We start from the raw sequence: 27209 nt of genomic DNA on the forward strand, positions 1-27209 counted from the left end.
TTATTGACGTGATAACCGCCTGAGCCGAGCGTGCAAGAACCTGCCAACCACCATGCGAGAAAATCTTCAATAATATCAAACAGGTTAAGGCGGGCTTTTTAAAAGCAGCAATTAAAAAAATTTGATATGAGGTTATCACTTAAAATTATCGTTCCTAAAGACTGGACTACGATTCAAAAATTATGTTCACTTGTAGCACATGCAACATGGCATTTTGTTACATGTGTTGTGGTTTAACCAGTGTAACGCAAGAATGTGATAATTATAATGTTAGTTGTTTCTCTCTGGTTTACATGAGAAATATTGCTATGCCCCATTATAATTTTTTCTTAATTACTTAATGTCTATCTATCTGGAATAAAGTAGAATTATGACAGTGCAAAAATTTTTGATGTGTAACAGTTTAGCTGTTCATCTTTTTTCTCTTTCAAACCTCCCAATTTTGCTCATCGTTGTACAGGCATGAGTGATATTTTATCCCTCCTCTATTGGTCCACAATTCAGTGAATTGCTAAATGAATAAATTTACTTGTAAACATAGTAACTTGGAGGGTGCTAATTGCTAACTCTATTTATTGAATCATCAACCATTGTACAAAAGAATCTAGGGTACCCAGACATTTGAATATTATTTTCTTCAAACACAGATAGGTGTTTCTTCCAAGATACAGTTTGGTTTCGACCATGCTGATTGAAGACAAAGTACTTTGGTCGGTGTCAAAGTAATTGGAGGAAATGCAGGGAAATGGAGGGAAAAAAATAGATATGTGTGTGTGTGTAAACTTTAATTTATTCAAAATATTTTTAGCTCTTTGTTACAGTCATGTTTTTTTTTTCTGTTTTATGCCTTCCGAACACACCTGGCAGTGTATGCCAAAAATTACTTTTTCTATGATTTCCCCCCCCCCCCTTTACCCTTATCACTTTACACGAACCCCGCTACCTCTATTTGAATTTAAGTGACTTAAGTATTGTTTGGAATCTCAGGGTAGGTTCGGCTTTGTGGCTAGAGGCAGTGGTTCAACACAGTAGGGCCCCCCGAGCTGTTTCGGCCACTCGGGACGCCTGAAAAGAACAAGAAAATACCGGCTAATTTCTTATTAATTTATTTCAGCACAGCCCTATACATAGTGCTGCCCGTCCTGGCCGTAACGGTTGTCCCGAAACGAGTCGTCACACGCGCAGCCACTCACTCAGTGGCGGCTCACGATTTTACTACCCGGTAAGGTACGATGCGATGATTACAAAACAAACCCTAACATAACACACTAGAATCCTGAGCAAGATTACTCTTCACAATTATAATTACGTAGTACACGGGGCTAAGAGCGTGTAGGCCCTTAACTCCGGCGACGCTACATGAATCTTAGGACTGTCCCAGAAATTGACGTGTTAGTAAGATTGTTTGTTATGTGTTGCCTACTGGCTGCCCCGTGCGGGTGGCAACTAATTAGCCGATTGGCTAGGATATATCGTTTGAAGCGCCGACATACCATCTCGCAGTTCGTACAAAGTACTTACATATCACATTGAACGCTCGTCTTTTGGAGCATTGAATAATTAGGTTACATACCACTCGATAAGGCGAGGCCGACCACGGGACTGGAAGAAAATGTTTACGGAATTATACAACTATTGAAAACTACATATCAGTGAAAATAAATGCTGGTCCCGTGTCGCGCGGAGGATGCCGGTCTCTCTGAGTTCCCGAAAGATACTGCCGCTAGAGGTGGGTCGCAGAGTATCAACCTGCTATTTGTGACTGATACACGCCTGTATCAGGTACTGCAAACGAGTACACTATTCAAGTATCAGGTACTTTAGTATCAGTTTAGAATTCGCCTGGAACAACACCGGGCCAATGTGCGCAGAACCCGATCGCAGATAACGGTCACTTGGGCGGAGCTTGTGAAAGGGGAGGGAGCAGCATGACGAATAAGGGATAAAGAAGGGATAGAATGTAGGGGAGGAAGCGCAGGGGAAGGCGTTGAAGGAGAGGCGCAGAGCGAAATTGTTACGAGTCGTTTTGTTCATTGTCCCACATCAAAGTACGCTCAGTGCGCAGTACGTGCTTCTTGCGAAGACTGAAGACTCTAGTTAGTATGCTAATAGCGATACAAGACCAAGGACACTGGTTCTAGATCCATCATCCTTAGGTGATAGATATGTGGATCTACGATCTAGGGAGCTAAGCTAAAACACCATCCTGTTTAATAATAAAACTAATGAAATTTTAATATTAAAAAGTACATTAATGAAATATATAATATTTATATTTGTGCACCTAACAGCTAAAGCATGACAGCCCGCAACAATGTACATGGTAATACACGGCCAGGACGAACTGCAGTGAATGTTGAACTGATTGATACTGGCTGTATCAGGCGGGCATGAGCGTAACAGAGGTAGTAGAGAATTACCGGGCGTGATAAATAATGTATCAGATTCTCCTTACGGTCGCACGGTCTGCGTACGCGGAGCCTTTTTTTTTTTTTTTCTGTTGGAGAGAAGTAAGTACAGGGAGGGGAGGTTGGAAGAGAGTGAGAAATACTCCTTTAACGTCGGAAAGGGGGAATGAAGTATGACGAGGAGAAGGGAGGGGCTGCAGATTACGAAAGGTGTGGAAAGAGAACACAGATACCTTTTTACGCTGGTGATAACGGCACGGAGGATGTGTAACATGTAACGAGAATGCTGATAGCTTGTTGCTTCCTGGGACCGCTACCATATTTGCCGCTACTTAGGGATGGGTAGTTCGCGAACTACCAGTTCATTTGGAACTGTTCTGACGAGCGAACTAGGTGACTAGTTCGCTGTTACCAAAAACAATCGTTCTTTCGTTCTTTGCGTGTTTCTCTTCTACTCTGTTTGGTTCTTACTGCGCATGCGCGAAATATCCCTAGGTGACTAGTTCGCTGTTACCAAAAACAATCGTTCTTTCGTTCTTTGCGTGTTTCTCTTCTCCTACTCTGTTTGGTCCTTACTGCGCATGCGCGAAAGATAAACCCCCCCCCCCCCCCTTGCCAACCACTGTCACCCAATATGCCACGTCTTTCTTGCTTTCTTCCCTCTCTTACGTTTGTTCTTTATTTTGTCTCATCTCCCCCCTTACCATTATTTCCCCATCGCTTCGTCAGTTCCAAGCAGAGACGTTCCAAGTACTCATCTGAACTACGAAGACCAAAGAGAAAGGGAGTACATATACACACTGAACTAGCTAGTTCAAAGACATAGATAGTTCACGCTGTCGGTCATTATTTTCGTTTCGTTCTTTCTTGCGCAATGATGTATCGTTTTACGATCGTGAACTCTAAATTTTTATCTTATATTCTTTAGACATTTACATTACATATTGGCATTAAAAAACGTGTCACGTAAATAAGTGTAATTACGTTAAATTTCAGATAGCCTATACAATCTGAAATTAAACTTTAATAACACACAGACCACACATTACAAAAGTACACTAAAATTTAAAGAAACATAATAAAACTTACCTAATACGAAAAAAATCAGCTTAGGTTGTCACAGATGAGAAAACACTATACCATTATTTTGTTTTGTACACAAGTGAAAATAAGCACTTTACTCGCAGAAAATAAATTAATACACATTCAAAAATGTAAGAAGTGTGTGAAAGAAAAACAATATGATAGTTGCTCATTTTTAATGGGAGATATTGTTTACAAGCATCGGATTACTGTGTGCCTCTTTTATTTATAGAAAAAGAAATGCCCATAAAACAAAAAGTCTGTAACGATTGTGTTGGTGTCATGTATGGAATATTTTGTTTAAACATTGGAAACCGCGATACAGTCCGCGACCGATGTAGTTCAATAGAACGGTTCCTAAAGAACTAGTCTTTGAAGTGACTAGTTCCGAACAAACTAGTTCTTTCCAAAGAACTATATTTCCCATCCCTACCGCTACTGCTCTAGCTGATACAGAAGTATCAGCTACTTGTTACTAGTACATTACAGTATCAGTAACAGGTTGGAACAGATACCGAAAATTGCTGTAACAACCCAAGGTTAGTATAGAGAGGTTGCCTCGATCGCTTGCGCATCGTTCTGCGCATCGCGTCGCTTGCAGCCCCGGCTCGGCTTGCCAGCCCGTCTGCTCCTATCAGTTACTTAGTTTACAACAGTGTTGCCAATCTGCGGGTAATTACCCGAATTTCGGGTATTTTCAACTAGTGCGGGGAAAATTGCGAGTATTCTCTGGTTTCGGGTAAAATGAGGGTATTTTTGTACAATGAGAAATAACACTTTTGATGAAGGGTAAAGTTTTTGCTGTAACCATTGGAAATATGTGTTCCAGATAATATTGTTCAACATTATATAACCTAGAATATTTATCAGTATATTTTAGCCCAGGAGGAAATCATTTATGTAATTATATCTATGATTGAACTTTTAACCTAAAATTATGCCTCAGTAAATTATCCTGATATCTGTGACTATTATTTAGACATTGTTGTGGTGGTGTATGGCTATTGTTTTGCTGTGCGGGAATTTGTTATGAACTGTTAGGTTGCATTCTAAACATCAATATGCATATTGTCTGAACTATAAAGTTTGATTATAAATAACAATATGGAAAAGTGGCTAGGGCTACGTCAAAATAGCGACCAAGAACCAAGTTGCAGGTGAGAAATATCTTGTTGCTGTTGTGCATGAAAAACTGAAGTGTAATGTGTAGTAATGAATGATAAAGTAGAGTAAATATCAATAAGGACAGTGAATATTTAATAAATTTTCATTTTGAACGTATATTAGCCTGCAGTTATAAGAACATGTTTCACTCAATAAATTTTTACTTTAAATCACATCCAATTTTTATTAAGTTAATTCTCTTTAATATCACGATGTCATCAAGTGATTGGAATTGTGTCTCAACTCACTATAGCAAACGAAATGGGACAACCACTTTCAGCTATTCACTCGGCATAACTCTTTCTGCTTTTAATAATAATCTTTGTTTTCATTTAATATCATTTTTAAAGAGCTTTAGCATGTAGTATGTACCAATAGATCGAATTCAATGAAAATTTGTCACATGATTATTACCTTAATGTTTTTTTGTTGAATTATTTTGTTAAAAATCGTGTTACTTTGAGTTTATTTTTTGCAGCTCTCAGTCGGCAGAAATAAGACTCCATGAATGCAATCCAGACGCAAGTTTAGATATTATAGCAGAATCTGAAGAAAAACAAAGTCATTGTGTTCTTAAAAACCCGAGAAAAAAGTTAAAAATAAGTGGGAAAATAAAAAGGACTAATAAGTTTTGTGATTCCTGGTTGCAAATACCAGAACTCAAGTCCTGGTTACAAAAATCCAACAAAACTAGCTTAGGCAATGAGTTAGCGTACTGTACAGTATGTAGAGTTGACATAACTGCACACAAGAATGATATCACTCGTCACAGTAATTCGTCAAAACACCAGTTAAACTGGCAACAAGTAAGCACTTCACACAAACTGACGAGTTTAAAATTTATAACTTCAGACGAAGTTAAAAGAGCCGAAATTAAATTAGCTGGTTTGATAGCTTCTAACAACCTACCATTCTCATTGGTTGATACATTAGTACCATTATGTGCAGATATTTTCCCTGACTCAAAGATTGCAAAAAATGTTACTTTGGGACGAACCAAAGCCACAGCAGTTGTGAAAGACGTTCTAGGTCCAGCTTTCCAATCAAAATTGCATAAGCATTTAGCTGAAGCTGGGACATTTTTGTCAATAATTATGGATGAAACCACTGACATGAGTTCTGTGAAACAGTGCGCATTTGCTGTAGTGTACTATAATAATGAAACTCACAGTGTTGTAACAAGTTTCCTGGACATGGTGAGTGTGACTTCTAGTGCAGCAACTGATTTGTTTGAGTGCCTAAAAAATTGCTTACATCTGAAAAACATTCCACTGTCAAATATTGTCGGCTTTTCTGCTGATACAACAAATGTGATGGTTGGTGAACATCATTCTGTATTTTCTTTGCTGAAAGAAAATGTGCCAGGCATTGTTTGCATAAAATGTTCATGCCACATGATTCATCTGGCTGCTTCAAAAGCTTGCTTAGTACTTCCTCGTTCAGTTGAAGATTTGCTGAGAAATCTTGGTGCTCATTTTAGTAGGAGTTACATAAGAAGAGAAAAACTGAGAGAATTTCAAATTTTTTTCCAAACAGAAATTCATAACATTCTTTCTCCAGCTGTCACACGTTGGTTGTCACTGAAGGCTTGCATTGACAGGGTTTTAGAGCAGTACTTAGCACTTGAATCATATCTTAGAGAGTCTGTCTTTGAAGATCCTTCAAGAACAACAGAAGATATGCTGAAGACCATGGAAAACAAGTATACTAAAATGTATATGGAGTTTATGTCATATGTTCTTGGTCTTTTGACAAATTTCAACACGCTCTTTCAAGGTGAAATGCCATTGCTCCATCGACTCAAACCAGAAGTTGAAAGACTTCTGAAGACCCTATGCTGTAATTTTATGAGTCCATCATATGTTAAAGGCATGGATGTATTGACAATTGAACATAAAAATCCATCAAACTATGTTGCTTTAAATAAAGTATATCTTGGAATCCTTGCACAAAGTAGTTTGGACAAACTTACAGAAGATAAGAATGTTCGTGAAAATGATTTACAGTTTTTTCTAAAATCATGCCTCCAGTTTTATGTCGAGCTTGTATCACAGATCAAAAGTAGGTTTGATTTTAGTGACAAAGTGTTTGATGTTGTCAACATAGTTGAGCCTTGTGTTGCCCAGTCTTTAGAGATTCCATCAATTATGCCAGTTCTGAAGCGTTTTCCTATATTAAATGACCATGTAAGTGCTCAAGCTGTAGACCATGAATGGCGGCAACATGCGATGTTAGACCATGCAAAACTTGGTCTTGATAGTTCAAAACCAGCAGAGGAGTATTGGAAGGATGTTTTCAATCTCAAGAATGCAGCTGGAGCGAAACTCTTCGAAAATCTGGAAAAGGTATTGGGACTTCTCTTGGTTCTTCCATTCTCCAATGCATGCGTGGAAAGACTTTTCAGCACACTTAGAAACATCAAGACATATCACAGAAACAAACTATCAAATGATACTTTGGTAGCTTTGATTAGTTCAAAGGAAGGTATTGAAGCCGAGGGAGGCTGTGTTTCATTCAATCCCAGCAAGACAATGGTGAACACAAAACTGTGGAACTGAAACTACAGAACATATGGTGTTTTTATAGTAAATTTATACGATTTAAATTACAGTGTAATTTTATAAGGCAATTGGCCATAATAGAAGTTGTTTTATGTAGTGCTTATTATGTTCCAATTATATTTGTATTTATTTAATAATTTAAATGTGTACATACCTACATAAAAAAATATTTTTAATGCTTTGTAGACAGCCATTTATTATACGATAAATACCTACTTTCAAAATGGTTAAAAAGCTCACAGCATGAAATTCTTGTTTTGATAAAACTGTATAAACGATAAGTTTTACGTTCCAGCTAGATGTTAAACAGGTATTGATGTTCTCGTTCAAGCTCTTGTGGGTGTCCGCCCTTAGTTACAATTTTTTTTAGGAGTGCGGGTAAAAGCGGGTATTTTTGCTTTCACATGAGGGTAAAAATGAACACCTGCATTGGCAACACTGGTTTACAAGCACATATGCTCGTGATAACGTGTCAAACTACAGCGTAATGCAGGGAGAGTTATTGTTGTGAGGAGTTTAATTGAGAGTGCGTGTGTTATAACATGTTAGTGTTGCTTATATCAAATACTGTAGAGGGAGAACAGGACAGCTCTATACTAATAGCACAGCCGCGCGGGCGAAGAGCGTCAGTGCTGCTACCTAGCGGCTCGGCGTGATAACAGCACCCACGGCCATGCATTCCAAGCCTAAAATGTATTAAATTCAACTCGTCATTGCACTTAGACTAATCAACAGATTCTTTTGAAAAAAATTGGGTTGACCGTCGTATTCTTTGCGGCCATGCAGATGTAAATTTATTTGCTGAAAAGTTAGTTGCTTTCGATGTAAAAAATAGTTAACAATGAACAGCATATTTTCAAGGAAAATTGAAGTAAAAATTTTCAAAGCATTCTATTGCTAATCATCGTTCATTTAGGGAATTATCTAATGAATTAATTAAATTATCCAAATTTTTTAGCCACTTAATACTATTGATTTGCTATCGTTCAACAGCCTATTGGTTAAAAGTTTTTTTTTATGAATATTTGCAATATAATGAGTACAGTTGTTCATATAGTGTATAATACGTATATAATAATTATATGTACAGTTAACAGAGATTTGAGCACGATATTATGAAATTAAATAACATGGACATTTAAATAATATTGAAAATTAAAGGGAGATGAAATAATACATAATTTCAGTATGACATAAATATGTAGAAGTACATATCGTTTGACACAATGTAAATAAACAATATAATCCTTAAATTAGAACTTACAATTGCACCATCTTAAGCTACCATAAATATTAAATATGTATTAATACCTCGTTACTTTAAAATAATAATATTTAAATAAATGCATTATTACAATGGTACCAGAGCTAGAACAAGTTTTACAAGATTCACTTACATTGTAAATGAAAAAGGCAAATAATATACAAGAGACGAATATGCTTGTAAAATTGTATCCAGCTGTACCTAAATAGGTAGCAAAAAGTTTATTTTCCCCGATCATACCTTATAACCACTGCTATGCTAGATATTCCATACAATTTACATGTGCATGACTTTTTTGCTTTTATGTTTTCTTTACTCCGGGTTTCCCACATTCATCGTAAAACAAATATTTTAATGTCATAATCAATTGTTTTATAAAAGGTGTAAACGATACTTTTGCGAGGAAATACATTATCTGAAAAGGAATTGTGTGAAAATAAGAAGAAAAAACAAAGCATAAAATCACTATAATATCAACAAACCATGAAATAAGGCATATTTAGTTAACAATGAAAGCGGGAAGTGTGAAATAATACAACTCACGACAGTATGTTTTTCTAAAAGAAATATTTTGACTTAAGGAAAATTTTTACGTTCTATAAGGCAAATTAATTTTTAAAAAAAATATTTAATAATATTTCCTTTCAATTCTGACGGTTACTCTTTGTACTTCAGCGAGTTTAGTTTCAGAGGTTTTCGTATGGCGCGGCCGTGGTCGCGGCAGCTAGGGGCAGTCAGCACGCCGAGCCGCGAGAGCGTAGCACCGTCGGTTTCTCGCGAAAACGAGCGAGCTGTCCTGTATTCTCCCGCGAATTTAAAGTGAATTTGTTTTGTTAGGATAAACGCTGTTAAAAAGTTGTATTTAAACATTACAATGCCAGGTAGCCTACGCGGTGTACAGTGGCTGTGTGTACAAATAGCTTGGTAAAAACAAAATCTTTACCTGAAACAAATCATATAAAATATCATCGATTCCCACGTGATGATCATCTGTTGAAAGTGTGAGTTCAGAAATGCTGACGTGATGGTGAGTGGAATCAAAAAACCACTTGCATATGTTCAGAGCACTTTACAGATGATGATTACGAGCCCGACTTGAAAGCTGAGTTGTTAAATACATGCGCTAAAAGACGTCTTAAACCAAATGCTGTACCTTCATTAAAACTTGGAATTGCAACACCTGTATAAACATTATAAAGTCGTGTGCGCCGAGAAGCCCGAGTTAAATGCAGGGGGGAAAAAAAATGTTATGTAAATTAATCGTAGATTCAAATGAAAATGTAAGTGAGGAAGAAACATGTTCTTGTAGTCAGTTAAAGCATTCAAAGTCATGTTCTAACAATGACTCGGTTGAAATGCTTAGGAAGGAAATCCAAATTCTTAAAGAAAATTTGTTTCTTGCCAAAAGAAAGTCAGTTTTGAATTTGGAAGTCATGAAAAAATTAAAAAAAAAAAAAAAAAGGAAATCTTAAAAACAAACAAAAAAAAGTTCTTCTTTAGAGTTCCGTACGCGGAATATTCTTTCATAGTGTTTTTTTTTTTTTTTTTTCCCAAAAAATCAAATTGACTTATTACTTTCATTGAAATGATGAAATAGCTCTCGCTTTCACTTTGCGTTATTTCAGTAAGCGATGTTATTTATTTTTAAAACAGAAACTTAACTTCCCATTGCCTGGACTTTCAACTCTTCATCGATGGGCATCTTCATTTGACATGAGAAAAGGTATCCTAGTAAACATGTTTGAATTTTTGAATGTAGCACGTTCTTCGTTGCTAGACTTCGGACGCATTGTTCTTTGACGAAGTAAAAGCGAAGAAAACACTCGAGTATGATGCAAAAGAGGATGAAACGATTGCCCGAAAAACTGCTCTATTAATGTTAGAAATTTATTTTTAAATCTAACTTCAGTTTATTTATATTGCAAACATTCCCAAAACGTTTTAATGAGCTATGGCTACTTTCATTTGTCGCGGCCTCGTCTCTGGTGAAGCTGTGGAGACGGAGTGGACGTCGCTCGGTCGTTCAGTTGTGTTGTTTGCCCGGCGCCAGCTCTTGGGTAGAGCAGCCTCACACTCTGAGGCGGGAGTGGACCGTTCGGCCCAGTGCAGCTGACCGAGGACGTGCTGACAAGGAGTAGCTAGCAGGAAGATTGGGTGTAGAAGAGAGGATGCCCGCGGTCTCACGAAGAGTCGCTAGCGGATGGGTGGGCAGAGAGAGAGAAGGAAGCCCGCGGTCTCACGATGAGTCGCTAACAGAGGATTGCCCGCGGTCTCACGATGAGTCGCTAACAGAGGATTGCCCGCGGTCTCACGAAGAGTCGCTAGCGGATGGGTGGGCAGAGAGAGAGAAGGAAGCCCGCGGTCTCACGATGAGTCGCTAGCTGAGGAAAGGAAGATGAGGAATTCAAGCCAATGATACCACTTTTGCCTGAGGTAAGATTTATTCTCCCAGATTGGCTGGGAGAGAGGAAAGCTGTCTAGGCCGCCGCCGATCCATCATATTGCCATCCGGGGCAGTTAGTGTGTGCGAGACCAGAAACCGAAGTTTCTATAACTCGCTTAGTGCATAGTAAATCAGGTGCACCCCACACTTTTGTAGAATCACTTGGATCTAGAGGTGGGTCGAAAAGTATTAACCTGATACTTTGTCACTGATATGCACCTGTATCAGGAACGGCAAACGAGTACACTTGAAAAGTATCAGAGACTTTAGTATCAGTTCAGAATTCACCTGGAACACCACGGCCAATGAGCGCAGTACCCGATCGCAGATGACGGTCACTTGGGCGGAGCTTGTGAAAGGGGAGGGAGCAGGAACGACGAATAAGGGATAAAGAAGGGAAAGAATGTAGGGGAGGAAGCGCAGGGGAAGGCGTTGAAGCCTTGAAGGAGAGGCGCAAAGCGATGGGAAGCCTACAACTCACGCCGAGTATTCGACATGCCCGAACATTACCGAATTCTCGCCTTCGGGTGGCTTCGGATTTCTTTTGTTTACATGAAAAAAAGCGCGGTACATTATAAGGGGGAACGCACGTACAGTAAAGTGAGTAAGCTACATTATAAGGGAGAACGCACGTACAGTAAAGTGAGTAAAACGATGGTTATTTCAGAATGATGATGGAAATAACTAAATGGTAAATATTTACTTGGGCGGTATTTCCGAAAAAAAATGTTAAAAATCCGAAAATACCTTTATTTTATGCTCTTCAACTTCCTCTTTTCATTAAAAGTGGCGGAGGTAAGAAATTCCAAATACGTTAGGAGATATCGAATTTTTAAATTTCATCATATGTAGTTGAGCGGTATTTGCAAAAAAAAATGTTAAAAAACCGAAAATACCTTTATGATATGCTCTTCAACTTACTCTTTTCATTAAAAGCGGCGGAGATAAGAAATTCCAAATACTTTAGGAGATATCAAATTTTTTAATTTTGCAATACAAGACCTGTGGAACCATTCGAGCGGCGCCAATTTTTGTTATTTTGCCGTGCGTTCGTGAGACATGAATACGTGAATCGTGAATGCGTAATTAATAAAATGGTTGATTAGGTCAGGTCAGTTACATTATTAATACTTTCAAACTAAGCCGACATTAAAAATTATTTTGTGAATTAATTTTAATGGCTTTTTAGTTTTAAAATATTTATAATGTAACTGACCTGACTAAACAAACCCGGACAAAGGGTGAACAGTAAACTAAAATGGTCGATTAGGTCAGGTCAGTTACATTATAAATACTTTCAAACTAAGGTGATATTAAAAATAATGTGAATTAATTTTAACTATTCCTTAGTTTTAAATTATTTATAATGTAACTGACCTTACCTAACAAACCCGTAACAAAGGATGTACAGTAACAACTGACGTAAATTTTTTTGTTACTTATTACTTGCGCAACAATATCAAAATAACAAATAAGACTTGAAAATTAGAAACGTTAAAAACTCACCTAAGTTGGAGGCGGTAATTAAACACCGTTTTAAACAATAATTGAACTAAATAATCACGTATTAGTTAATTTGAATTCTGGCCTATCACGAACAATCACGTGACATCATTATCCAATAAAAAAAAAATACTCGTACGTAAACAAGAAACAATGGTGCACGCACGCCACAGGAATGCGCTGGTTTTGTGCTGAAGTTTAAAAATTCGATATCTCCTAAAGTATTTGGAATTTCTAATCTCCGCCGCTTTTAATGAAAAGAGGAAGTTGAAGAGCATATAATAAAGGTATTTTCGGATTTTTAACATTTTTTTTCGCAAATACCGCTCAACTACATATGAAGAAATTTAAAAATTCGATATCTCCTAAAGTATTTGGAATTTCTAATCTCCGCCGCTTTTAATGAAAAGAGGAAGTTGAAGAGCATTATTTAAAGGTATTTTCGGATTTTTAACATTTTTTTTTCGGAAATACCGCCCAAGTAAATATTTACCAACTAAATTACTCCAGAACTGTATTGTGGATGAGGAAAAAAAGACAATTTCGGGATATGTTGATAGTGAAGAAAACTATCAAGAATTTTGTAATACTCTGAAAAAACTAGGACACACATATTCTGTACGAAGCAGTCACAATAGAACCACAGCAGGTAAAAGTGTAACCTTTGAAAGTAGTATAATATAATCCAGAAAATTACTGTGCTGAAGTTAGATCTATCCGCCGGCTGTCTGGCCGCCCGGGTCAACGCACTTGGGATAACAACGGCCTAAGTATTTCCACGCAGGTAAGGTGCAGCTCATCCCGGTTTTCATTTTATAACATACAATTTGGCAGTCGTATGAACTGTTATGCTATATAGTGACCTTCCTACATATATCTACTATCAATAAACAATTAATTTAGGGTGGCAACCATCGTAGGAGTTTCACAAGGACCTCTGAGGGCCTCCAAATTGTGGTTTCCAAGGTATCTGTCACAAACATAATTTTTTTTAAGGCAACTTAGCAAACTCGTAACGATAGAGCTGCTATATAGTGACCTTCCTACATATGTCTACTATCAATGAACTATTTATTTAGGGTGGCAACCATCGTAGGGGTTGCATAAGGGCCTCTGCTTTAAAAAAAATAATGTATGTGATAGATACCTTGAGAACCACTCTTTGGAGGCTCTCAGAGGCCCTTGTGCAACCCCTGCGATGGTTGTCTCCCTAAATTGTTTATTGATAGTAGACATATGTAGGAAGGTCACTACCGTATATAGCATAACAGTTCGTATGACTGCCTAACTGTATGTTATAAAATAAAAACCGGGATGAGCTGCACCTTACCCGCATGGAAATACTTAGGCCATTGTTATCCCAAGTGCATGGACCCGGGCGGCCAGATAGAGCCGGCGGATAGATCTAACTTCAGCACAGTAGAAAAATATAATGAGGTGCAAAAATAATATATTTAACCTTAACCACTTATTTAAGGTCAGGCGATGCATCAGTAAAAATTAATCCTACATTCGGGAAAACATATTTCGTACAATTACTGCAAGCCTATGCTGGCATTGCTTACAAAAAAAAACATGCCACTTTCTTCTGATTTGAAATGATTTCTGTTACGTCTTTAATGAACTTTTCAACATTATGTGAAACCATATACATTTTTTCTTTCTGATTGCTTTTTGCTCCCTTCAATTATGGTTAAACTATCTTTAGGGCAGCTGGCATTCATTACATATCAGTTAAAGATATTTTATGAAGAGTTAATAGTGTTTGTTTGGCCATATTTTCCTATAATTACCAGGATGATTGTTGCAGCATTGCTCAATATAAAATTAATCATAAAAAATTTTTAATTGACTTACGATTACTTACCTTTTTTTTCTCTTAACAACACCATTAAATTGAACTTTAAAAAAAAAGGAGCTTAGTAGATTTATAAAGTAGCAAAAGTATAAAATTGTAAATAGGTGCAAAGGGTTGGTTAGTTTTAGGTTACCAACATTTTAAATAGGTACTCAACTAAATATAACTATAAAGAAAAAAATTTCAAATATTTTTGGAAGAGTACCCACTTTCTCCAAGAAATTACCCAGAGTCTATATTGCATTTTTTGATACGCATTTCATTTTGATAAGAGGTACTTTTTATAATGTTTAATATTATTTGTTTGTTTCTTTTATTCATATTTTACAGATCTACAAAGGATTTTTTTCCAATATAAACAGGGGAAATTAAGCAACATCCCTGAGATTGATTTCTTCGGGGCACCATTTACGTTTGAAAAATGGATGCACCTAGAATGTGCCCAAGGCCCAAAATATAAACAGTCTGAACAAACAGTTGATGAACTGGTATGTAGTAGTATTGTTGTTTGTGTGTTAAGTTAGCCATTTTTTATGTGCATATAGCAAATTTAACATTATTTATATTGCATTCCAGTTAATATCAACCCTTTTTTTAATCTTTCTACATTTTTATTCCAGTCAATGTTATGAAAACATTAAACTGCATAACCTGATACGTTGTTAGTTTAAAGACCTCTAATAGAGGCAATTTTTGAGTTTAAAAATAATCATTTCACTACAAGATGTAAGGTGATGCAAAATTTCTCATCAGCTTGAATGCAATATTAAATAATATTATCATTTGATCATTGAAGTATTAAACTCAAAATGGTATATGTATTTTGTAAAGATACTCAATTTCAAAACTGGTTTCTATTCTGCTGTTTAGCAATATTTTTTCCCTGAAATTTCTGTTGAGTAAGTTAAGACAGGTTTCATAAATGTTTTTTTTTAATACAGTTCGAAGAAACTACTCTCACTGTGGTAAAACTTGGTGCCATACAATGCCTGCTCCACCTCAGTATTGTTTTGGAAGTGACACACTAGTCCCACGTGCCCTTTCGTACCGGACAACAGGATGCTCTTCCAATGACTGCCATTGTGATTTGTACTCGAACAACCTCGGCATGCCAGTCTGCTGCTACTCTCTTGTTCGGCGCTCTGTGCGTCATTATCTGCTGATGCTACTTTCGTTGTGAATTAACCATGGGTGTGGATTCTTATGGCGATTGTTTCACTTATGTACCATCTGCTCTTTAAAAAGAAATGACAACTTACTTTCGGAATGTCCCTTGTATATTCAGAAATAAAAATTATTTTCCATTGCTATTTTCACAGCTGTTTTCCATTAACTCCAAAGAGCCATTGTACAACACAAAAACTGGTTCATCCTAGTAGCAAAGTTCTTCAACTAATATCATGGCTGTGTCATGGCTCTGCCACTATCATCTTGGGATATTTACCCATAACCACTCTTGACAGCAAACATGGTTACTTATTGTGTGAAACCATCAATTGATTAACAGTTGTAAAAATTTGACTCCAATTTTTTTTTTTTTAGCCTGATCACCCACATGGCAGAAAAAAGAAATTCCTAATTGGAAACACCAAAAAAATTGGCTGTCAAGCAGTCATGTCGGTCAGGTGTGTCCGTGTGTACCCTGAATTTCCTGCAGAAGACACGGAGAGGAAGAAACGTGCTGTAAGTTAATACCTGATACCAGGGGCTTATTCGGAAAAGGGATAGGGAGATAATTCCTCCTTCCCTAAAATATCCATCTTCTTTCCAACAAAACTAAAGAATTTGAAAGCAAACAGCAGAATAAGTGTTTATATTCCATTTCCCTCCCTCCAAAGTGATATTCTGCATGTGCTGCTGCCTGTTACACAGTCTTATTTTATGGATTTTTATAACATTATATATGCTTTCATAAGTACAAGAGGGGTACCTGTTCACATTGTGAAAATAATTGTAAAATATCATGCTATTTAATTGGGTTGTATTTTAACTGTTATAAGCAGCGGATGTTATGTTACCAGGTTTACTAGTTGAGTTTTAATTGCATTCTTTTCCATAAGTGACAGAGGATGAAAAGACTCAGAAATATTTACCTTAGAACTATCATTGGATTAATTGCAAGTTACTGTAAAATTTGTCATGTTTTTTGTTTCTGCATTGTATTATTTATTTTAGTTAATCTGTAGTGGTGCAGTCATCTGAAATGGCTATTTCTAAGTACCCACTTTTATCCAAATAATTTGGTTATGTTCAATAGTAAGAAATACAGTTTTGTAATAAATTTTGACATGTCATGGATTTTTTAAAGAGAAGTAGCTCTGAAGTAGCTCTGAGATGTCCTCTTGCAAATATATGTGTGAATAGGTTTTAATAAGTATACCACAATACGTAGCCTACATAATTTGATTTTACGTATATGTATTCAACACCTTCAGGGTCCATAAGTGTAATATTGGCTTTACACCAACATAAAATAAAGTTAGCCATACTAAAACCTCACACAACCAGAATTTAAATGCTGAAATAATAAAACTAATACCAATTTATATAATCTAATATGGCTTTAGCATTCATGTACAAAATACAGCTTGTTCTACTGTTAACCACATTTATCCACCACATGCTAACTACATACAATCTAATAGTTTCATTTTCCATGCAATTACTTGATTCAGGAAATTCAATTCAATTCATAGTGATTATATTAACCACATTGCAAATACCAGTCTAAAATATTTTTCTCAAAGCACCGACTTTTAATTTTGACATTTATTTTACATCAATGCAGTTCACTGTCCATAATAATTCATGGTAATTATCAAAACTATGGGTCCAATCTGCAATGTTGGACGAGCTGAATTTCCGTCATGAAGCTTATTGTAGGCTACGACAAAACTGAAACAGCCTTCTGTACAGTGTAAAATGAAGTAAAGGTTGAATGTACATTAAATCACCTAAACTAATCCAACTGCATTAGGTATAAAAAATATATGTGAAATGAATCTCATAGGTTTAATATCTGTGATTTCAATACGTAGCCAACTGTTTATGCATTTATATACATTAAACATGTTTCCAATTATTTTACAGAGAAATTTTTTTGCTAACACATTAGATCCATTGTGCAGTTATATTGCTTTTTTAACATTTTTTTATATGATTGATAGTTTAGTTGAACATTTCACAGTGTAAATGAAGAAAAATTTTTGATTTCAGATGGTGAAAAAACTGAGGGAAGTGATTCAGAAAGAATCTCCTGTTAACACCTACCTACGCTACTACATAAAAGTATGTTGTGCAGAGAGCCATAGTCATTCGATGACTTCATCACACCTCAGCCAACAAATCAATAAAGATCTGGCAATAGAAATCAAAAGACTTGTAAATGAAGGAATTACAAGTACAAGAGAAGTAAAATTATTATTACAAGAGTATGTAAAAAGTAAATTTGCTGACAACAAAATGCCTTGTAGGCTAAGTAAAGCTTTCTTTCCAGAAGATTCTGTTATTTACACACATGTACATAGGGCACTATTTTCAAATAAAAAAGAACAAATGGACCAAGAAGTGTTGCAGCAAACCATCAACGAATGGAAAATTCAAAATAGCGATGACCTTTTTTTTTACCGGCCGTATGAAGATGTTGGTGATGTGAAATCTTTATTGTTTTGTTACCAATCAAAATGGCAACAGAAGTTGCTATTGCGGTATGGTAGTGTGTGTCTGTTGGACGCCACATACAAAACGACGAAATATGCTTTGCCACTTTTTTTTTTAGCAGTCAAGACCAATGTCGGCTACAGTGTTGTTGGTACGTTTATAGTGCAATCCGAAAGCACAGAATCGATTGCAGAAGCTTTAAAAGTATTCCAGGAATGGCTTCCTGAATGGCAACCACAATTCTGGATGACAGACTTCAGTGAGGCAGAAATAGGTGCGATAGACAAAATCTTTCCTGAAAGCACTGTGTACTTATGCTCATTTCACAGGGAGCAAGCCTGGTTAAGGTGGGTGAGGAAGAGCGGTAATGTCACTAATGGTGATGCAGAAGAGATTTTAAGTATGTGGCGTGCCATTGCAGCTTCAAGAGATGAGGTTGAGTTTCATGTTAATGTAGAAAAAATGAACACAAGCAACATCATGCAACGGAACCCCAAAGCGTCCCATTATTTTGCTACTCGGTGGCTATCTCATGAGTGTAGGTGGGTACAAGCCTACAGTGAAAAAGATCTTGTCACAATTATTCACACCAATAATGGAATTGAAAGTCAAAATAAAGTGTTGAAGCATTCATATCTGTGTCACAGTTCTGATAAATCTCTGACTGGAATGCTCAAGATAGTAATCAACAACTATTTACCAGACGTGTACAGAAAATATTGCTCCAAGAATTCTACTGTCAAGTTGTTTAATTCTGAGATTCCATCATATTTAATCAATCGACCACAGCATTTTATAAAACACGTTCTCACTAGAATAAGTGCTGCCCGATTTGACTTCAGCAAGGACTCCATTACAGAAATTTCAGAAGGGATTTTTGGAGTCCAAAGTTCTACGGATAGAGAGAAATTTTACTGTGTTAATTTTGATAATGCTACATGCACTTGCATGGACTTCATTACTTTCAGATTTCCTTGCAAACACATGTGTGCAATATTTTAATTTGTGCCCAATTGGAGTTTCCTTCAGCTGAACTCCGCATATACTAACAGTCCATACATAACGCTTGATTTGGATAATGCCTTTTGTTCTGTTACAGGATTCATAACTACAAACTCAGAAAATGATTGGGCAGCAAATCAAACCTATGACCCAAAAGATAATATTTCAAAACATCAGCCATTAACGTCGCCTACGTTGACATTACAGAGGAAGGTTCGAAATGCAGCGAAGATGCTAACAGATTTTTCTTATATCTGTACAGACAACAATGCATTAGCTCAAACTGAAAAAGTTCTCCTGGAAGAACTAAACAATTTGAAGAAAACTACAAAAGGGTCCTCTGGACTACACTACCTGAACCAAAATGATTCAGAAGAAACTCAGATAATTGCAAAAAAAATAAAGCAAAAATATAAAATGCTGCCCTTGCGCAGGAAGCGTAAGCAGCATAGCAAAAGCAAACTTTGAACTGAGCAGAAGCAAGGAAGTAGTCGCAACTGAAAAGTTCTGCCCTCGAAACAATGTGTATTATTTTATTTCTCTATGCAAATGAATATAGTGGTCATAATATAGGAAATATTTTCCTATAAACTATGAGTACAAACTAGAGAATTTAATTCCTAAAATGACTGCTTTAAAAGATCTTGGAATTATTCTTGATACCAAATTATTTTTTCATCAACATGTAGATTTTTTAATTTCTAGTTCTCGAAGAACACTTGCCCTAATTAAATATATTACCTACCATGCCTCTAATTCAGATTCCATTATTTCTCTTTTCTTAGCACTTATTAGGTCAAAACTAGAATATTGTTCAGTAATATGGAACAACATTAATTCATTTGATATTGATAAAATTGAAAATATTCAAAACAAATGTATTAAACTTATTACTCATAAATCATTTCCCCCTCCTAAATTAACATCACTTTTTGATCGGCGTGCCCTCCTTGACCATCTTTTTATTTCCAATTGTTATTCATCTAAAATCAATTGCAAATACGTACATCTTAGATAACACTGTGTTAAGAGTCCCCCAGTATCATAGTCGACTTAAATCTACTTTCTGTACAATCGCGAGAAAAAATGATATTATCTTTAGATTAATAAGCAATTATAATAGTTTAGAACCAATAGTAACAAGCTTAGTCAATTAGTAAATTATTTTAGTAGCACTTGCTGTTAATTAAATTAACTGTGTATTCTTAATCCACTAATTTTCTGTATTTTTGAATCTATTAATATTTTTTGTTTGTTATTATATTTTTTTTGTTTGCTTTGTTTTGTGTCCTTTGTCTGTGGTGTTTCTTGTGTATAGTCTTCTTGTTTTTTTGTATCGTGCATACCCCTGTAATCTCTCCTAAGAGTGTTGGTGTGCATGTCACAATTTGTAAATAAATAAAATAAAAGTGTTAGAATTACATTATTTTCTCTACGTATAAATAGCATGATAGTGTTTTACCTTGATGTTTAATTTGTATTGTGGCACAAAATTTATAATCAGATATGCATTTTTGCAGCTTCAACATTGTTTAAATGCACGAATCTTATTCTAGGGCAATTTTAGAGTGAAAAATAATAATTTTTAAGTGAGGAAAGACCACATGAAAAGTATAATTGAACAGTGTACATTTTGTTACGTTTAATGACAGATCCATGTAGGTTATTCAGGAAATATTTTGTTTGTTATTGAGTATACTTATTGCATTTTATTGTATTTTTTGTATGTAGGTATTTATTGTATGTATAGTATTGAGTATGCAATATCATTGGTCAATAATGTTATTTTGCACAATTTTAATTGAATTTGCTCATTTTAATATTTTCAATGAAATTGGTGAACCATCAATAATTTTGGGAGAGCAACATGTTTGATAAAACATTTGGCTGCAGGTGGATTCAAGAGGAAGAATCCCCCCCCTCTCCCCTCCATCACAGTTAAACCTTGCAGAAAAAATGTAATACTGATTATTCATATGAAAAACATTTACGTATTTGTAAAAGGACATACTTAAAATATATTTTGTATTGTTAATGATAATTTTATAAATTTTCGTAAGTATTTTATGACTATGAAGTTGGCAAGTCTATCTGGTATTTTCTCTGTATATCTTTAATTGAAAATTCATGCTTTTCCAAGAAATTGCTCAATATGAAGTTGGAAATACAGCTTGTTATCATCAATATAATTATTATTATAAAATATATTGTATGCCAGGGCATGGTATCCCCCCCCCCCCAACCCCTGCTTCAGTTTTATTTGAGGAAGAACTGATGGACTATTACCAGATTATATTTACAGGAATCCTGTATTTTTTAAAGAGAACAGGAGTAGCCAAGACAAGAATGGGTGCATAGGCATTGTGCTTGTATTTTTTTGTATGTTACATTACCATTTTGTCACATGAAGTACACCCTAGATATGATTGATAAAATTGCTGCTAGAAGTGATTAACTATCAAAATTATCCTTGTACAACAGAAATGAAATCTTTAATAGAGATTAAATGTAGATATTAGAAATTTAATGCAAATTACAGTATCCAGTGGTCCTTAAGTTCCTTGCACTGAGCAAACAAATGGTACAAAACATTTATACAATATTAGTATACAAAACGGAGTTCAATTAGTATATTGTCGTGTGATACAGAAATGAATTTCACCGAAGAATTGCAGAAAATCTCTATACAACAAGTTTTACTTCATCACCTTCAATCAATCTCAAGAGATACAAAACTATTTGTAATACAGCAAAATACCTCTAGGAAAAAAAAACTTACGTTCATTACTTAAATTTTACAGATAAGTCCCTATTGTACAGCATTACCTCTGGAACACGTATCCATCCCAAGCATTGTGCCTATCTCAAACTTGTAGCCCTAACGTTTCATTTGAGAACTAATTACTTTAACTTTTTAAGTTCAAAGTAAGACAGTCAAACATTTTTAGTATAAAGGTGAGGTACAAAATACTAATTCAATTTTGATTTTTATATATAAAATCTAAATGTGTGATAGGAAATTCATCAATTGTTGTGCACATGCACAAAGCATAGTTTGCTGCCAAGTCAAAAACTAAATGACAATAAAATATCAGTATTTATTCCTTACTTGAATGTTTTAAATCTTTATTAAGGAATTTTTAAGGATATTTAACACACCTGCCCAAAAACAACTCTATTCATGTACTTCTTTTGTGTGTTGATTTAGTTTATGTCAACTGTGGTTGAATGTATCTTGAAAGTGACATTTTATCTTCCAACCTATACCATGTAAAAGGTTATATGTTATATTAAAATATAAGTGTACAATGAATATTCTTACACTTTCTTTCTTGTATCAATAAATCCTATGTGCTTGCATGATATCTATCATATTAAAATGTAAAATCATGGATTATGAATGTCTGGCAAACAATCTTTACACTTTCTTATTTATGACACCATTATATTCCTGCATGAAACATTATTTAACCTTCTCATACATTGCATTGAAGATGTTACTGACATGCCTTGTAAAAACAAAATTTGTTTTTCCAGAAACCCATTTCTATTTCAACTTTATTATTTATTATCAATTAAATGACACAAAAATAATATTCTAACTGCAATGATAAAACAACAGTTATAATGAGAATTAATAAAATGAATGCTTCTTTTCCATGGGATGTCCAAGGTCTGCAACAAAAAGAAGTAATTTACAAGTACTGATTATGTGGTGAATAAGTCAAACAAATGACACAATGAAGGTGAGAAGCAAGGTGATTAATAGAAATTGTATATGAAGAAAACAATATTTATGGCAACACCATACACACCAAATGGTCTACACTACTCTTCATACTTTTGATATCTTATTCAAATGAATATTTTCCTTTCATCACAACTTTCATCAGTTATTTTCCAAATAAATATTGTCAAACATTCAGTTATGCAAAAAAATGCATTACAAAGTGTTTGGTAGGTACTTTACAAGTAATGCAATGAAAAAATAAAGCACGTAACACAAATTCATTACCAAAAATCTATACATTAAAACAGCACCTAACAACTAGTTACAGCTCATATGTTTCTCAGGTACATAGAAGTACATATTGCAGAGTTAAAGTCTTTTAAAGACCTGTATGAAAAAAAAAATTAAAAAAATTGTGTATTAATTTAAAGAACTTTTTACTTTAGAATTTATCTCCTATGGACCAGATGGCACACCTGTCTTCCTGTATTATGTAACATATCCTTGGTATTGTGTTCTATACAACTACAGGTAAAGCTGAAGTATACTTCAGTAAGCCTAGAGAATACAATACTGTAGGTACCTAATATGTATATATTTATGGTATCATATTCTATACCTATATAATGTAGCAATATAGTATAAAATATAATACCCGACTTTATGATGTAATCAATAGCATGAATCATAAGTAGCTAATACATTATAGTCGTAGAAAATGCCATACTGAAAAAATTTTTAAAATATCAAAATGTTATTAATTATTAAGTAAATTTAGGTACTTGAATAATCCAGCTCTGTAATGTCCGAGGTTTAAATAATCTGAACTGAATTTAAAGTAAACCACCAACAAACCAGCACTCTTAAAGCTTTGCTTTCATGATTCTGGACTAAGTCCTTAAAACCTGGATCAAATAAATTCACATGGAATCCCATGCAAGTACCATCATGCTTGCACAACAGACGTCCATGTCTTAAAACTAAAATTGATACACATAAAATTAAAACAAAAATAATAAAATAACAAATATATAAACTATCCTTAACATCCTAAAATATTTTGCTCAAGACACACATGACTCCATTGTTTATCAATGCTGAATTAATTTATAATAATCATCACAAATTTTAAACGTAAATACAATGAAAAACTATAAATACAATAATGAATATATTCTGCGTGTAAGGAATTATTTTGCAATGCCTAATTTCAAAAATCAAACTACTTTCAAACACAGAAAGAGTATCCTAATAAAATTCATTAAACATACGGCTAGGGTATGAGTGAAGTCGTCAGAAGAGAATTAAAGTTTACACTTCTTTATATTAAATTACTTTAATGGTACATTGAAGAGAATGAATGTATCATTGAGAATGTAGTTGTAATAGTTTGTATTTTGCGAAGTTAATGAAAATTTAGGTGGAATGGCTAATTTTTAATTTGTATGTTACATGAAATGTCTTCCTTTGGTTAGGCAAACCATTAACATTATTAAATAATAATTAATTGCATCATTTTCTAGGGTAGATTAGTTTTGCCCTCACATTAATAAAACCAAAGCACTGCGGTATTTCAGCTATATAAAAATATTTTTGTACGTACAAGTAAATGTACAGCTTAAAGCCTAGTACACACTGCTATCTTTCTTGAGCAAGGTGAACACCTAAAAATGAACTAGATGGTGTACTCTGTCTTGTTTGCAAGTATTTTGCACATACCTACCGTACACATGGCACTGTGGTTGCATGTTGCAGAATGCCATCCAATTATGATTATGAGGTCCTTTTAGGAGCCGTTGGAGTAAGTGGTGCTCTAACATTAGTATCTGTATTTAAACAAATAACTTTGCAAACAAAACCAGTACTCAACTGTGTACAGCACAGATGTAAACAAACGCTTACAGCTGAAATGTATATGCAACGAAACAATATAACCTCAATAACCAGTGATGTAAGGAATTACAGTGCATCTGCATTATTTAATTACCATACTATTTTCAACAAGAGAAATGGATAACTAACATTAAACATCTTACCAAAATTGCATAATTGCTTGCCTGAAAATTTGTTTTACTTATGTTTATTTCACTTACTATTTTTAATAAAGCCGTGTTTACATTTTTAAACTAAGCAAAAAAAAGTTGAAAATCCGAAGCCACCCGAAGGCAAGAATTCGGTAATGTTCGGGCATGTCGAATACTCGGCGTGTAATGTAGGCTTCCCGCAAAGCGATATTGTTACAAGCAGGGCTGCCATTTGACGCCGTCCCCACTACCTCCGATTATTTAGACGTGATTTTTGTTCAGTTCGAGATCTCAGGGAAGGTTCGGCCTTGTGGCTAGAGGTAGGGGTCAACGCAGTAGGGCCCCCCGAGCTGTTATGGCCGCTCGGGACGCCTGAATAATAACACAAAGCTTCTGAAGATAATTGGTGAATTTAATACAGCACAGCCCAATACATGGTGCTGCCCGTTCTGGCCGTAACTGTTTGCCCGACGCGACTAGTCACACGCGCAGCTCACTTCCTCAGTGGCGGCTCACGATTCTTATGCGCGTGAGGGGCAGACTCGTATACGTGACGCGAAAGTTACAAAAGACACTCTGACATGGCACACGATATTTTGACGCACAATACACTACACTATGACCTAACTCTAATTAAACTGGGCTAGCAACACGTAGGCCCGTGTCTCCGGCGACTCTACGTGGTGCCTAGGTGTGTCCCAGGGATTGACTCGTTATAAAGTTTGATGGCACGCGTCGCCTGCTGGCTGCCCCGTGCGGGCCAAAACTAGGTAGCCGGTAGGCTAGGTTGGGCGTGAAGCGTCGACGTAAATCCACATAATCTCCCCACAGTACTTACGTATGACGTAGAACACTCATCTCGGAGCACTGATGAATTAAGTTAAGTACCTCATGGTAAATGTAGGCCGACCGCGGAACTGTACGTAAAAGGTTTAAGAGAAACTACACTATTGAAAAACTACATGTCGGTGAATGCAAAGGTTGAAGGTTCCGCGTTGCGCGCAGGCTGCCGGCCTCTCGAGCTCCCGGAAGGACACTGCCTGTGTCGCCGCGCGCGACCCCCCTCCCCCGCCAGCCATCCCGCGGAAACGTGTGAATTTCGCGGGAAACTGAACCGGCCAGGTTCGGGACAAATCGCACGGTGAAACGTGGTTTTGCAAAGACTGAATTATTAATTAATGAAAAATAATGTTTAATAAAATCCTGTGGAAAAACATAATTATAACAATTTGTTGTAGTGCGGCGGAAGGATATGCCACACCCGGCCGGATCCTTCCGCCGGCGCAGCACTCGTTGCACGGCGATCGCCTCGACGCACGCACTACACTTAGCTGCGCGCACGGGCGCGTTCGGTGCACACGCTTCTAGGAGACGTTGATGAGGCATTGCGGTCTATGCGACATAGAGGAGCATTGGCGGTCGGCGTCACACTCATGGGTTTTTCCGCCCAGATCTGGGTTTTTCCAATGGTGTTTGGGTTTGTGGGTTTTTAAATAATGAATTCCAACAATTCTAGGTTTTTTATAATTTTAATTATTTTTATACCTAAAACAATAATAAAGGTAGTAGCTACTGTATCTGTTGCAATATCTGTTTGATAAATGCAAACAAGTCTATGTCCTTCACACACAAAAATACATATAAACACAAAACTAGTTTTCAAGAAGTTAAGTCGAATATTAAATTAGACACATTCTTCAAAGAGGCTTGCAGAACACAAAACCAATGCAACAATTAACCTTCAAACCAATCTTGTAGAATCAGACTCTGAATAAAGACTAACGTACATGATGCAGTTTTATAAAAACAATTACCGGTTTAAAGAATGCAGTGATGGTGTTTGTTTTGTCATGTATATATTTGTAAGTTTTTTTATGATATGTGCTGGTCCAAGAATTACTTATACAGCCATTTTGCTGCAGTGTAATTTTCTTGTATTGGTTGTATTTAACCGTTTTCAGTCTTGTAAGGTAATTAATTGTTTTATATTAAAATCAGTTATGTTTATATTTTTGAATTAGTACGCAAACATTTTCAACGATAGCATTTTAGATGCATCTGGGTTTTTTACCCATGTGTCTGGGTTTTTTTGTAGGTTATCTAGGTTTTTCATGAATATCAGAGTGGCAGCCCTGGTTACAAGTCGTTTTGTTTATTGTCCTACTTCAAAGTACGCTCAGTGCGCAGTGCGTGCACCGTCTCGTTCAATAATAAAACTAATGAAATTTTAATATTAAAAAGTACATTAATACAAGATATAATATTTATATTTGTGCACCTAACAGCTATGAAAATGCAAATAAATTCTCAGTTGACACTAATAACAGATGTTATCAACATATGGACTTTCTTTTTTCGAAAACAATTAGTAACTAGTGTTTTTATACATTAAAAATTCACGATTTTATCAAAAATAAAAAATAAAAAAACAGATAGGTACATTAGTGAGCATACTATATCAATGTTTACGTTTCAAATGTTTGTTCAGATTAGTCGATGATTTATAACT

At 35.6% G+C, this 27209-nt stretch overlaps 1 protein-coding gene across 11 annotated transcripts in view; it reads left to right on the plus strand.

The window, feature by feature from the left end:
• LOC134540819 (uncharacterized) overlaps window positions 1-26335 on the plus strand; it is a 40973-nt gene extending 14638 nt beyond the window's left edge. For 4 of the 11 annotated variants that reach the window (XM_063383773.1, XM_063383769.1, XM_063383772.1 and 1 more), the window contains exons 2-4: window positions 14615-14772; window positions 15827-15967; window positions 17501-26335. In XM_063383773.1, the coding sequence (XP_063239843.1) occupies window positions 14710-14772; window positions 15827-15967; window positions 17501-18946 (1650 nt within the window). In that variant the 5' untranslated portion in view covers window positions 14615-14709 and the 3' untranslated portion in view covers window positions 18947-26335. The other 7 variants (XM_063383766.1, XM_063383770.1, XM_063383767.1 and 4 more) reach the window with 7 other exon arrangements.
• Window positions 26336-27209: the final 874 nt, after the last annotated feature.

Source organism: Bacillus rossius, chromosome 17 (assembly GCF_032445375.1).
Source record: "Bacillus rossius redtenbacheri isolate Brsri chromosome 17, Brsri_v3, whole genome shotgun sequence".
Classification (NCBI taxonomy): domain Eukaryota; kingdom Metazoa; phylum Arthropoda; class Insecta; order Phasmatodea; family Bacillidae; genus Bacillus; species Bacillus rossius.